This window comes from Sebastes umbrosus, chromosome 15 (assembly GCF_015220745.1).
Source record: "Sebastes umbrosus isolate fSebUmb1 chromosome 15, fSebUmb1.pri, whole genome shotgun sequence".
Classification (NCBI taxonomy): Eukaryota; Metazoa; Chordata; class Actinopteri; order Perciformes; family Sebastidae; genus Sebastes; species Sebastes umbrosus.
In genome coordinates this window covers 29,174,868-29,190,085 of record NC_051283.1, presented here as the reverse complement: position 1 = coordinate 29,190,085, position 15,218 = coordinate 29,174,868, and the positions used below count along the sequence as shown (strand labels likewise).

The following is a 15,218-nucleotide window of genomic DNA, read 5'->3' as shown; positions in this document are numbered from 1 at the left end:
ACGTACAACACGCAACACTTACCAGAACCGCGTGTAAAACATGTAAAACATTTGATGAAATTGGAAATTAAATTTAATATTTTTTATTAAGATAAAGGACATAATAATAATTATCAGACATGTTTAATAAAAATAAGAATAATATAAACAATTCAAGTTAATACCGTTGCGTTGGTTTCGTCCCGACTAATGGCGTTGAAAGTCAGAATGCGTAACGTCTGATTACAGTCAAATTATACCGCAGTCATTCCACGTTTAAAATCACTCCTGGTGTTGATAGAACTAGTGAGTCGTTGATCACAACAAAAATTAGTTTCCATCGTTAACGATTTAAAATGAATCTGAAGTGTTACTTTCGTAGTGTTCATACGTGTGTTTTCATTGATCACCAGTAATGATTCAACAGCTGATTATTGATCGGTGAGTATCAGCTAACTGTCCGTTAACCTGTGACCGGCTTCAACAGACTGAGGCAGCAGACCGCGGCGGAGCTGAAGAACGGCGGCCAGAACGGCGGCCAGAACGGCGGCCAGAACGGCGGCCAGAACGGCGGGGTCGTGGGAGGAGCGCGGGAGGTGTTCGGCAGCTGGCTGGAGGACGGACACTCGAGAAGAGGACGGCAGCTGCTGCTGGACCGAGAGAGGAAGATGACGGAGGACGCGTCTGGGAGGCTGACTGGATAAACGGTGAGCGGGCGGCCATGTTGGGTTTGATGTAATCCGTCCGTGGTTCAGACGTGTGTTTCATTTTATGATAAAACTATTAGATGTATTTAAAATTATTTTACAGGGTATTCTGTGAAAAGATGCATTCATGTCTGATATGGAGTATTTTGTAAATGTTAAAAGGCCAATATCTTTTAATTAGACCTGTAACTGAATTACATCACTATCAATACAAACGCTAATTATTTCTCAGTTAGATGATTAATCGCTTATTCCATAAAATGTCAAAAATGACAAATGACCTCCTTTTAAGTCATTAAGTGCAGCATGAAGCACGGAGGCGTCTCTTTCTCCATCGAGAAACAAGACGATTTAACAACGGTGATAATGTTAAATGTGATCCGTGGTTTTCTTTACTCACTTGTGTTTATCCTTGAGCTCAAACAAACATGTTGAATGCATATTCTCCTTCCTCATAAAAACATGTTTGCAAAGTTCTTAAAAGTTTTAAACCGGCCTCGTTAACATCCAGTGACGTATCGTTGTGAATAAGAGACGTATGACGTGTCGTTGTGAGACTGGAGGCTGGACGCAGAAAATGTTTTCCAGCTTCCTGCTTTGCTTCAGCGTCGTGCGGCCCGCTGGGGGACGTTTTACAAATATATAATCATCATGATTTATATATTCAGAATACAAAGAGTAATGATTTACTTTGTAGTTGGAGGTTTTCTGTCAAAAGTTGTGCTGCTAGTAGGGGTGTAAACAAATATTGAAAATATCGAGTATCCTAATATTATGTTTTGTGATACTGTATCGATTCTCAAACACATGGTACAAAATGTTTAATTAATAGTTAACTTTCTCTACTCAGATTCTTTTTGCGTATGGCGGTGCGTTCGTTATACTGTGACAGTTTCCTAAAATTAGATTTAAAAAATCACAATATATCGCCTTGCATGATGTCATTTCCTGGTGGAAGAGCGTGCTCGCGACACAGCGCAGTTTGAGCTTCAGCGCTCATCACAGCGCTCAAAGTCGGGCTTTGCTCGACGTAGCGAAAAAAGCCGTCGTGATGCAATGCAAGCCGTTAGAAATAACGTGTTTCAGAGCGCAGTGGTGAACAAAGAGAAAGAAATAGGCGATTCCCAGGCGGCGATTCCCAGGCGGCGATTCCCAGGCGGCGAGTCGCAGGCGGCGAGTCGCAGGCGGGCGAGTCGCAGGCGGGCGAGTCGCAGGCGGGCGAGTCGCAGGCGGGCGAGTCGCAGGCGGGGAGTCGCAGGCGGGCGAGTCCGCTGGACGCCCCTGATTTGCATAAAATAGCGTAGACCTCAACTTAATGCAAATCTCTCTCAAATGCACCGCTATGCTACCAGAATGCCTTGCACGGCTGCTTACATAGACTGTATCTGAAACCTCATACTATACTAGTAGTACAACCTCATACTATACTAGTAGTATAACTACTACTAGTATAGTATGAGGTTGTACTACTAGTATAGTATGAGGTTGTTCTACTAGTATAGTATGAGGTTGTTCTACTAGTATAGTATGAGGTTGTTCTACTAGTATAGTATGAGGTTGCTCTACTAGTATAGTATGAGGTTGCTCTACTAGTATAGTATGAGGTTGTACTACTAGTATAGTATGAGGTTGTTCTACTAGTATAGTATGAGGTTGTTGTACTAGTATAGTATGAGGTTGTACTACTAGTATAGTATGAGGTTGCTCTACTAGTATAGTATGAGGTTGTACTACTAGTATAGTATGAGGTTGTTCTACTAGTATAGTATGAGGTTGTTCTACTAGTATAGTATGAGGTTGCTCTACTAGTATAGTATGAGGTTGCTCTACTAGTATAGTATGAGGTTGTACTACTAGTATAGTATGAGGTTGTTCTACTAGTATAGTATGAGGTTGTACTACTAGTATAGTATGAGGTTGTTCTACTAGTATAGTATGAGGTTGTTGTACTAGTATAGTATGAGGTTGTACTACTAGTATAGTATGAGGTTGTTCTACTAGTATAGTATGAGGTTGTTGTACTAGTATAGTATGAGGTTGTACTACTAGTATAGTATGAGGTTGTTCTACTAGTATAGTATGAGGTTGTTCTACTAGTATAGTATGAGGTTGTTCTACTAGTATAATATGAGGTTGTTCTACTAGTACAGTACGAGGTTTCAGATACAGCCTATGAATGGGGAGCGTGGCGAGGACGGAGGCTGTAGATACGATCCGTTAGCTGAATGTGTGTGTGCAGGTTTTCACATGTAGAGTGATTTAACTGATGGAGGTCCTGCTGGTCCCCAGTGTCTCCCCTCCACCTCCCAGTCTGTCAGCGTTGACGCCAACACCTCGATCCCAGGCAACAAACAAAACCTCTCCAGCCAGTCGCCGTCTGTGTGTGTGTAGCTGTGTGAGTTTTGGCTTCAGCTGCTCAGCAACAAACACCAACTTCAGGAAAATTTAGGAAGGGAAGAAAAAAAACAAAAAGAAGCGTTATTGGAGGCCTAAAATAGCAGCAGACCCCCCGGTGTGGTAAAGTTTGATAGATAAAAGGCTCCGCCTGGGGCAAAGTGTGACGACAAAAGTCTGCTGCTTCCTCCCTCTCCTGTCTGTTCTGACAGAAGATTGAAAGTTTTAATGTTTCCACGTTCGGCTTCGGCTTTTTCAAAATAGACTCATCGTTCAAATGATTTCCTCAAGACAAACAGCCGTAAACACGGCGGAGACTCGACTTCTGACATCGTCACTCTTGAAAGATTGTCACCACTTTTGGATGTCTTCAAAATCAACACTTGACAGCTGAAATCAATAATCAATACGCAGCTATAACTGTAGGATTTGTCAGTAATGTCTCATAATGTGTTTTTCCTGCTATAATCTTTCAGCTCAAAAATGCTTTTTTTGTCCATTGAGGCGAAAATAAAAACATAAAACTGTTAATTCACATAAAAAACAATGCAGAAACAGAAAAAAGGTTCTCAAAAATTTAAAATATGAAAGTTAGTGATACTGTTAAACATGAAAGTAAAAAAACAACAGAGTTTTGTCCGTTCTCTGTCCAAATATTCGGTATTATCGTAGAGCACTGGATGTCCACAGATGTCAGGACGAAATCTGCCCCGCGTTAAAACAACGCAAAGGGGCTGCGTTGCCGTGAGATATCGGGGAGACAAATAAATAAGTAAACGGTAGAAATACAGCGTTCACATTACAAAGTCATCGACCAGGAATGTGTCCTTAGTGAGGCCATCCGGCGTTTAGTGTGGTCAGTTTTTTGAGATTTACAGAAATGCAACTTGATAATGTCCGACATGTTAACGCCTAAATCAGACAGTTAACGCCGCTATAGCAGCAGGACGGTGAGGCGTGTATCATCATGAGAGGGGGGGTTGTTGTTTTGGTAGATCAGATCCAGTTTGTGAGCAGGATGATAAATTAACACGAGCTGCTATCTAAACTAAACTCTGCGTCCGCACACACACTCGTCTGCTCCGCCAGACGCTCAGTTCAGGTGCCAGCTTTCACCGCCGGCTGAGTTTCTGCTCTCCGGATCAGTTTGGCTCACAGATTACTGACTGTGGCAGGTGAACGCTGGAATCCACCGAAACTCTGTTGATGGAAAAAACGGCTCCAGTTCAGTCGCACTCCAACCGTCTGAAATTACAATACGAGGTGAAACGGGGAAGATTCTTCTAATCAGAATGAAGCTTTTAACATAATCATTAAATCATGAACCGTGATGATTAATTGTGACAGATTTACATAGAAGGAGAGTGAATCTGATTGCTTAAAACCAAACAAATCCCATATTTTAGTGACCTATTTAAGTTATAGTACATCACTTTCAATCACACATTTATTATCTGTTCTAAATGTACCTTAAAGGGAGATTTATCAAGTATTTAATACTCTTATCAACATGGGAGTGGACAAATATGCTGCTTTATTACAAATGTATGTATATATTTATTATTAGAAATCAATTAAAAACACAAAACAATGACAGATATTGATCCAGAAACCCTCACAGGTACTGCATTTAGCATAAAACAATATGCTCAAATCATAACATGGCAAACTGCAGCCCAACAGGCAACAACAGCTGTCAGTGTGTCAGTGTGCTGACTTGACTATGACTTGCCCCAAACTGCATGTGATTATCATAAAGTGGTCATGTCTGTAAAGGGGAGACTCGTGGGTACCCATAGAACCCATTTACATTCACATATCTGGAGGTCAGAGGTCAAGGGACCGCTTTGAAAATGGTCATGACAGTTTTTCCTCACCAAAATGTAGCGTAAGTTTGGAGCGTTATTTAACCTCCTTCACGACAAGCTAGTATGACATGGTTGGTACCGATGGATTCATTAGTTCTTTTCTAGTTTCAAATAACACCGGTATCAAACTTTTTTTTAACTTTTTTCTGACATTTGTTGGACATTTTTTTAGCTTTTTTTGACAATTTTTCGACATATTTTCGGACATTTTTCTGATTTTTTCAGACATTTTCCGGACTTTTTAAAACTTTTTTTGGACATTTTTCCAAACATTTTTTTCAGACGTCAAGGTACCCCTTTGAAATTGACCATGACAGTTTTCCCTCGCCAAAATGTAGCATAAGCTTGGAGCGTTATTTAACCTCCTTCACAACAAGCTAGTATCATTAGTTCTTTTCTAGTTTCAAATAACACCGGTATCAAACTTTTTTTTAACTTTTTTCTGACATTTGTTGGACATTTTTTTAGCTTTTTTTGACAATTTTTCGACATATTTTCGGACATTTTTCTAATTTTTTCAGACATTTTCCGGACTTTTTAAAACTTTTTTTGGACATTTTTCCAAACATTTTTTTCAGACGTCAAGGGACCCCTTTGAAATTGACCATGACAGTTTTTCCTCGCCAAAATGTAGCATAAGCTTGGAGCGTTATTTAACCTCCTTCACAACAAGCTAGTATAACATGTTTGGTACCAATTCTTTAGGTTTTCCTAATTTCATATGGAGCCAATATCTTCACTCTCTCTTTGAAACTGAGCCGCTACAACCTAAAAATCACAAGTTAATGTGTTACCATATTTTATATTCACTGTCAACTGCCGCAACAATCGTAATCACGATTATGTTTGTTCAGTGTGACCGAATAAATGACAGACGTAAAATCAAGAAAAATGTAAAGGTAGCAGCAACACGGTTGAAAATAAGGAAACTGAGCCAATAAAATAGCAGTCAGTATCAGGAAGTATCATGTTTTAACGAGATTTACCTCAACAGCCAACAGTTGCATGAAGCCAGCGCACCTCCAATCACATCTCAGCATAAAACATTAAAGACGTGTTGGTGAAAAATGTTTCAAAGGGGGTGCGTTATTGAAAAGAGTTTGAGAAACGCTGATGTACAGTAGGGTTCGGTTTCTGGAGGGTTGAACCCTAATGGTGGCGGCGAGGGGGCGCTCCAAATCCGAGTAACGCCTAGGGCACCAAAAGGGCCAGAACCGGCGCTGGTATCTTCTGCCTGGCTTCATTTTGAATTTACTCCTTTGTGCTTATCTGGTTAAAATTGTAATATTTTAATATCTGTCACTTGGGAACAGGTGAAAATGGTTTCCAGTCACCTTTCTGTTGAGTTCTTAATTCAAATATTTAGAATTTTTTTTTCTTTCATCCCTCCTATTCATTTCTTTCTTTCTGATGCCGTCGGTGTGCTTGGCGCTCGTCTCTCCTGGACCAGACACTCAAGTGGTGTTTGTTTTAAGCCCCTCCAGTGCCAGACGGGTGGGGTTTGTCACACCGAACGCCAGCAAAACCGAGGACGCCGAAGAGACTTTCAGGCTCACTTGATTTCAGTGATGCCCCTCCTGTGTGGCACACCGGGGAGAATAAATCAAACATCAGCTATTCAGCTCAGATTCCTGCTTCAGAAGGTGAAAGAGAATGTGAGATATTGAATAAGGACTTTTGTACGGATGCGATTAAATGAAAGGCAGAAATGTTTGCGGTATGTATGTTTTCGCGTGTTCGTGTCGACCTCGGATCACCGTGGTGACCTCGTCTTTTGTCGCCACCTCATTTTTCACACGTGTCCGTTCTGCTTTGCATGTAGCTCAACAAAAATGCATTTTTTTATTTGTGTACTCTGGATGTTCGAGGCGCTCATCTCATCACAAAAAAACATGAATGTGTGTTTATTACATTCCTTATTATATTTAACTGCCCGTCACATCTGCCCTCCAACAGTTTCCTCCTGCTTACACACACTAAAATAAATCAACTTCAAAAGTCACGTTACAGGTTAAATACAACTCGTGGAGTAAATCAGCTTCTTTTAAAAGAAAAAAAACGCACAAGAAAGGTGTGAAAATATAATTATATCTTGTGAAAGCAGAGTGAGGAGAAGAAGAACAAAATAACTACATTAAATATAAATATTGATAAACAAGAGGAGTTAAAAGCAGCGTTGGTTATGAATCATAACAAAAAAGATCATCTCATATTCAGCTGGAATTAAAGACTGTAAAAGTTATTAAGCCAAAACATTATAAAAAATGAGATTTCCATCCCCCTGATATCAGTCAGTAGTAATCATAACGCTGTGCTTTCGGGGAGGAGGCCAAGGTAAATGGAAGATAAAAGAGACAAACATGTCTGCTAAGAATAACGGCACTGAAATCAATTACTGAGAGGCGGCGGGAAAAAAAACGTGTCTCTGAATTACAAAATAGAAATAGGTGAGAGAGCAAATTCAGTGAATGGAGCCAATAAATCCTAGAATAAAGAGCGAGACTTGTTTGACTATTCATTCTTTTATCTTCTTTAATTTTAGTTTAAAACATTAATCAACAGGATGTGAAGAGGTTACAGTGCTGACGTTACGTCAAACAAACCCGTTCTCACTAACTAACCTATCAAATACCGCCGTTTGGGAAGTGATCCTCGGCATCGGATACTGACGCACGAGGCGCCATTTAGCAACAGTATGTGAGAAACTGGGCTTTCAACTAACTCAGACGTAAACCCACCCGCGGTGTTTAGTCGACGTAGTATTAATAACGTGAGAGTCCGAGACGGCAGGCGAGGGAGGGGTGGTGGAAGGGTCAAATAAACACAAGACTTAAAACCAGGAGACCGGTGTCCCAAAAACCAAGATGGCAAAGGCCAAAAACCAAGATGGCGAAGGCCAACAACTAAGATGGCGAAGGCCAAAAACCAAGATGGCGAAAGCCAAAAACCAGGATGGCATTGGCCAAAAATCAAGATGGTGACGCCATAAACAAGGATGGCAACAGCCAAAAATCACCATGGCTACGGCCAAAAACCAAGACGGCAAGGACAAAAAACAAGATTGCGACGGCCAAAATGCCAAACTCGAGGCTTTAAAACCGTAGTCCACAAACCAATGGGTGACGTCACGGCGACTACGTCCACTTCTTATATCCAGGCTATGGTCGGGGCTAAAACTATAGTCGTGACTGAGACTGATCTGATCCTCCAGACTTCTGCGGCTACATATTTATCTCTTTTAATTTCTGTTCATAAAAGAATTTGAAGAGTACCGCTGCCGTTCTCTCTTTCTGTCTACATTGAGGATTTGATGTCTAACCTCATGGTGAACTCATGTGAACAGAAACCGGTTCTGGTCGTGTAGAGAGGAAGATTAAAACATGTAGTGTCACATTATCTGCCGAGCTTTAGGCAAACTGTTTCTTTTATTCCGTCTACGCATTGTGTGGGTCAGAATCGGGGGTCAAAGGTCACGGCAGCTAGATGATACTAATAAAGAGTGATGGCACCGCCCAGATTACATTAAGGAGCTGTAACGATTGATGGAGCAAAAACAAATTCCTGCTGCGCAAATTGATACGATGTCTCCAGCTTGTCTGTAAGTGTGTGTGTTAATGGTTTGTGTGAGAGTTTGTGTGTGTATGTGTGTGTGTGCGTGCCATCCATTGTCCTGTCTCACTAATCACAGCAGCTCGGGGCTTCATTTAATCAGCAGAGCACTGCGCAGCGTCCCATAATAACCTATCAACAGTCGTAGCTTATAGATGAAGGCTTAATTGCCAAAACGCTGCAGTGCTTCTCCCTCGCTGTCATCATTATAATGTAAAACACAGAGGCAGCACACAATGAAAGTTACCTGTTTCCAGGTAACCGCAATCTTAAAAGAAGAATCATAATAATTGATTTTAATTTTAATAAAAAAGGAGGTTTTCGTTTCAGTAAAAAAAAAAATTGATTTGCAGCCAGAAACATGTTTTCAGTGCATCATCATCCAGAGTCGCCTTCCCGACTTTACATCAAACCCAACTGTAATGTTGGTACATTGAAATATTAATACATAAAACTAGAAAGCGTTGAGAGAGCTGCCTCTACGTTTAAATATAATTCATGTGTTCAGAATATTTTTACCCGCCGTTCTGTATCATCTGACATCCTTTAAAAAACTGCAACAAAGACCAGACACTTGTTCTTTTGGCACAAGGACAAACTTCCATTGAAACTTGTAAATGTGTTTTTGAAACATCCTGCTAAAAGAAAGGAGTGAAAACCTCGTCAGTACAGATGATTGTTTTCATCTTACAACTTTAACCCGTTCACAGTGTGTGTTCAGTTCATCAAAGTTAATTATAATCATTTTGGTCGTCTAAAAATGTTTTATTCAGCGTTCGGTTGCACTTAGCTCCAACCTCTCGTGTCCCTTCTGGTTGCAAAAAAACAAGATCGCAACGGCCAAAATCCAACAATGTGTTCCAATCCACGTACTTCCTGAAGTACACTTCAATACAGTGCACTGTGTGACTCTGTACTTACTTGAGTAGTGTGTGAATTTCAACGGGGTAGGATCGTCTCAAATCGAATAATCTGCGGCGCGCTTACCAAAAATGACGATCGCAACATTTCACCGCGGATCGCTACCCGCCAAAATATCTTCTTCTTCTTCGTGGTTTTACAGCAGCTGACATCCTTTGTGTTGCACTGCTGCCTCCTTCAGGTTTTACCCGTCAACTACCCGCCAAAATATCTGCCTGCTTTGTCGATCCAGAATACACAGAAAATGAAATCAAATGAGTCGACGTGAAACGTTATAACTTACATCTATGAGGCACGTTGTTCAGCACTGCAAAAGGTCCTGCATCATCTGCCGCCATTTTCACGTTTGAATGGCGGTCGTGGTCCCGCCCATTCCACTACGCAGCCAACATGGCGACAATTGAGTGTGAAAAGTGTCCAGCGGTCCACACTCAACCATTTGAACGTTTTGAGTACAACATCCGGGTACTTGAGTGCACTGCATTTTGCCATACTTCACAGTGTGAACGCACTTATGCACTAAAAATAGTAAGTGTAAGTACAGAAGTACCAGGATTGGAACACACTGCAAGATCAAGGCCTATGGAAAAGAGGATGGGTCAGGGGCGGACATGGGTCTTGGGGTATGGGATATAACACATGCGCTGTGTAACTGAAGCTGCGGTCGTGCATTGCGGTTGGCTCAATTTCGGCGAGTGCAGACCAGAGATATGATGCGTTGATGGCGCTTGACCCAGCCTCCTTCTATAGGCATAACCAAGACGGCCTCGACCAAAAACAGCTGCCTCTACGTTTAAATATAATTCATGTGTTCAGAATATTTTTTCCTGCTGTTCTGTATCATCTGACATCTTTTAAAAAACGACAACAAAGATTAAACACTTGTTCTTTTGGCACAAGGACAAACTTTCATTGAAACTTGTGAACGTGTTGTTGAAACATCCTGCTGACAAAAGGACTGAAAAAGATGATTGTGTCTAACATTAACACAAAACAGTCTTGTTTTTCTGCAGAACTTTTCCAGAACCTCAGTGAAATATTTGGTACAAAAGTGAAGTTAGCTGAGAGCAAAACACAAAACACCAGGTTCCTACAAAGATCTGGATATTTTGTACATCAAATTCCACATACTCATTTGTTGTTTAGGTTCCCTTAGATTCTTGTGGCTGTTACAGTAGAGCTCCATCATCCTGTGAGTATTCGGCTGTTTGTGTACGTAATGAAACACACCCTCTGTCGGCCATATTGGACCGTCAGCTGTTGATGTAACAGCGTCTGATTGTACAGCTGATTGAACAGCTGTTCACAGCTCATCCAGCTGAACAGAAACCGTTCTCTTTAACTCACAGCTGATGATTTCATCACTGTTGAGTTTCAAAATATTAACAGTGAGTTCAGTTTTAAAAACAGGCAGCGGTCTGTAACGTCTGGAGAAAGACTGACTGCTGATAGACTGAAAGATGATGAGGTCAGATATGGCGACGTCAGAATTTGTGAATGTAAGGAATGTAAAGATTTCTACGTCACGATTCAACGTCAGCTCATGTCGGGTAGCCATTTTTGCGGAAAGTATAACCGAAGCTTCACTCCCACCTCCGGTACGTTCACCAGCTAGTCTCTAACTGAGTCTGTTTGCGTTGATTTTTACAGCTTTTCCTCTGTAAAAGACGCTCTTAGAGCGGTGAGAGTGAACCAGAACAGTAAAGTTGTGGCCTGGACGGATAAAGAATGAGCTGAAAGCCGTTATTTCACAATGTGAAGATGGCGACAGACAAAAATCAAGACGGTGGCAGCCAAAAAACAAGATGACGGTAGCCATAAATCAAGATGGCGATGACCAAAAATTACGATGGCTACGGCCAAAAACCAAGAAGATGTTGATGGCCAAAGATCAAGATGGTTACGGCCAAAATTCAAGACGGCGACGGCCAAATGTTGTAATGTCACATCAGTGCAGTGCATTCAAATGGCAGAAAGATTAATACATAAAACTATAAAACATTGAGAGAGATGCCTCTACATTCGAATATAATTCATGTGTTCAGAATATTTTGATCTGCCGTCCTGTATCATCGTTCTGGAGGTAACCGAAGCTCCACTATTAGAGACTAACAGAGGGAATCCGTCTGTGTGTTACCATCCATTGTCCTGTTTGTGTAACCGCAGCGACTGCCTCATTTTAATCACTCCCACACAAAAACACAACTTTAACACAGTTTCCCTCTTTACACGGATTAGGAGAGAGAGCGCCGGCCGGCCGGCCGGTCAGGTCCGCCGTCGGTGAGAAAGCCGTTATTTCACAATGTGTCCCAGTTCCCAGCAGCACCAGGCGACCACGAAAACACCGGCTCCTGGCACAACAATTACTTTTTAATCCCCCCCTCTTTTGTTTTTGTTTTGTGGGAATGATCTGAGTCGTTGTGAAACTGACATTTCTCTTGTGTTGAGAAACGTTTGACAGTCTTCCCCTCCTCTGTCCTCTCTTCTGTCCATCTCAGGTGCGACTAGGATCTGCCGCCATCGCTGCCGCCGCCGCCGCTGCTGCTGGAAACATACAGGAGGAAAGAAAACGAGGTGGACGGAGAATGAAGCAACAAAAAGAAGAGTTTTTTTTCCAGATTTTTTTTTTTATTTCATCGATTTTTATCTCTTGATTGTCGCATCCCAGCTCACGCACAACATTCTCCTCCGTCACGTCGGAGGTAATCTCGTCAGCGTTCTCGACCCGCAGTGACCCCCCCCCACCCCTCCACATTCACACAACAAAAGCATGAGTTTAAAAAAAGACTCGGCGGGGGCTTTTATTTTATTTTGGCGAGGCGTAAACACGCTCGCAAATTGAAATCAGAAGAGTGCAAGGAGAGATTCAGGGTCACGATCTGTGAAGATAATTGAAACTGCCCTCCCTTACAGTGAAACTCAAATTGGTGCTTTCTTTTCATTTCTCGCAGTAATGTGAGTTTTACAATAGTATTACCATAAAGGAGCTGATCCTCGTCTAGTATATGCAGAGACGAGGCTCGGCGCACCTTCAGAAATCAGACTCGTAGGTGAAGACGAGGTTTTCCTTCAGTCGGACACAGTTCTGTATAGGTAGATTAGTTAGTATCTATACTTATCAATAGTGCTGTATAAGTACAAGTCTTACCAGCCAATCACAGTTTATGACTACTGCTACAAACCGCCTGTTTCATCAGGAGGCATGGAAGTCATTCAGGTAAAAAAGGAACAAATAAATAAGATAGCACCGCCCGTTCAGCGGCCGTTCCATTACCTATATGTAATATGTAAACCCATCCGCGGCAACAGTATAAACGCTCAGAGAAAGTGCGCCGGGAGTGTGTTGACGTAATTTAAAGAGTGAAAACAGACACACAGGGCCGGCCGGTGGGAGGTGGATGGATCCAACAAACACAAGGCTTTCATCCAGGAGACCGCCGTTCACATCCCGAGCGTCACGTTACAATCAGCTGTTCGTTCGTGTCCCGTGTTCACAATGTTCAGTTTCATTTTCGCCGAACAAACGCAGTAAGTTTAAGCCCAACCATGAAGTTCTTTCCTAAACCTAACCTGTCGTAGTTTTGATGCCAAAAATAGCGTGACACCAAGGTGCGTGACAACAAGGTGCATGACACCGAAGTGCGTGACACCGAGGCGCGTGACAAAGTGGCGGTATGTGAAAAGATGGATAAGAAAGTGTTGATGTTTCCTAAAGAGAAACTAAACACCTCCTGAGAATCTTGTCTTGGTTGCCCTAACCGTTGTTGGTCTGCCTTTGTCGGTGTATGGTGTCCTGGGAATGACACCTTGCTGTTTATCTCAACCAGTTAACTAATATTCTCGTAACAGTGGTGGATTCCTTTAAAATTTTCACTAAATTTGGACTGTAACTTCCTGATCTTGCCTTTAAAGACGAGGTTTGATCGGTATGTTGAAGTCTAACTTCCCTTTAAAAGGAGGATTTGTTATCGATAAAGAGGATTGGCTGCTTCCCTTTTGAAGATTTAAAAGTGGGAGTTTGATTGATGATCACAGAGATTTCCCAAAAGCTTGATTTCATTTTGTTAACATCCTGAACCGTGATGAACATTTAGAACTTTCCCTTTAAGAAGAAGCCAGTTTCATGATCAGCACCAAACCCTGAACTTCTCCTTTAAGTCTCGGTGAAGGAAGCGGCGTCCGTCTCGTGAGAGGGGAGGATTAGCAGGTTGTGAACTCTGGCCTGGACGGATGTTTTCGGCTGAGGTGATGTTGTGCGTGACCTGCGTTGCCGTGGAGACGCGAGGAGGAGGGTGAAACAGAGCACTGAATGTGTGCCTGCAGCAGCAGACTGACTGTACACACCGACGACCGACCGACCGACAGGGTGGATTTAAAACAAACAAAACAAACACAAACGCCGAGTGCCAAAGCTGGGATCTGCTGCATTCTCACTACACTTTTGAAAAAAAAAAAAGGGTTCTTCTTCTTCTTCTTCTTCTTCTTCTTGTAAATAGGATATATATGTTTGTTTGATTTTGTTTTTTTTCCTGTATTGCTACAGATTTGTAAAATTTTGCGGAAAAAATTTTGTTACATTTTGTAAAATGGGAGCAAATCGTCCCCCTCCGAAACCCTCCTGTTTGTTTTTAAACCCTCTCTCTCGGTTTCTTCTTCTTCTTTTATTTTATTTGGACTTTTGAAAAAAAAAAAAAAAACGATGCCAGCAGTGGTGTGCGTTTTCTTTTCTTTCTTCGTCTGTTTTTGTACTGAACCAGAGTGGAACCACTACAAAAAAAAACACAAAAAAAAAAAGACGGACCAGTTGGCAATACTTCAGTCACTTCTTCTTCATCTCACCGGCACTGGACTTCCGCCCGCCACTTCCCCGCTGAGAGGAGGGTGGAGGAAGAGGAGGAGGAGGAGGAGGAGGAGGAGGAGGAGGGAGGAAGAGGGGGGGACTTCGCTTCACATCAAATCAGATTTTAAAAAACAAAACACAAAAAAAGCACCTTTGGACCTTTTTTCTTCTTTTTTTTTTTTTTTTTTTTTTTTTTTACTGTGCTGAAGTGAAGTCAAGTGCTATTATTATATTATTATTATTATATTATTATTATTATTGTAGCCACTCTGTCTGGAACCCTTTTTTGAAGAAAAAGCAAAGGAAAAAACACACAGAAAAAAAAAAAAAAGCCAATCTGCACTTCTTGTTCCGACGAACATGCTTGTATGACCAAGTGACTGTCGTGGATCTTTGTTTTAAAACCGATAAGGAACAAACGAACAAACAACAACAACAACAAAACGCAGTAAAAAAAACTGTCAAATGGTGGCAAAGCGCAGAAGGATTCAACGGTAACGATCACACAACACAAAAAACACCCAGAATCATGCTGCCTGAATCATACTCTCTTTTTCTCTCTATCACTTTATCTCTCTTTCCTCTATTTCCCTTCTTCGTTCTCTCTCTCTCTCTCTTTGTCGTCCTGCACACCATCATACACACCTGTAATAAACAAAAACAAACAAAACAAAAAAAGATAAATAGCCTTTTATTCAATACATAACTACATGTTGGCTTGGTAGGCTTAGTTGAAACTAGTTCCATTCCGACAGAAAAAGAATAATAGTAAAAACAAAAATATGAGCTTCTTTATGTATTGCTTCTGCCGCTGTAGTGTCCTGGTCAGATTTAAAGATGATAAGACTACATATATCTGAAATACTGTATTTACAAATGCATACCAGGGCTGGCCTCAAC

At 41.5% G+C, this 15,218-nt stretch overlaps 1 protein-coding gene across 2 annotated transcripts in view; it reads left to right on the top strand.

Annotated features, from left to right (window-relative positions):
- LOC119503022 (zinc fingers and homeoboxes protein 2-like) overlaps window positions 1-14,846 on the top strand; it is a 129,289-nt gene extending 114,443 nt beyond the window's left edge. The window contains exons 4-5 of one of the 2 annotated variants that reach the window (XM_037794453.1): window positions 467-686; window positions 11,977-14,846. In XM_037794453.1, coding sequence (XP_037650381.1) covers window positions 467-683 — 217 coding nt within the window. In that variant the 3' untranslated portion in view covers window positions 684-686; window positions 11,977-14,846. Of the gene's footprint in view, window positions 1-466; window positions 687-6,398; window positions 6,922-11,976 lie in introns of those variants that run through there. The other variant, XM_037794454.1, reaches the window with a different exon arrangement.
- Window positions 14,847-15,218: the final 372 nt, after the last annotated feature.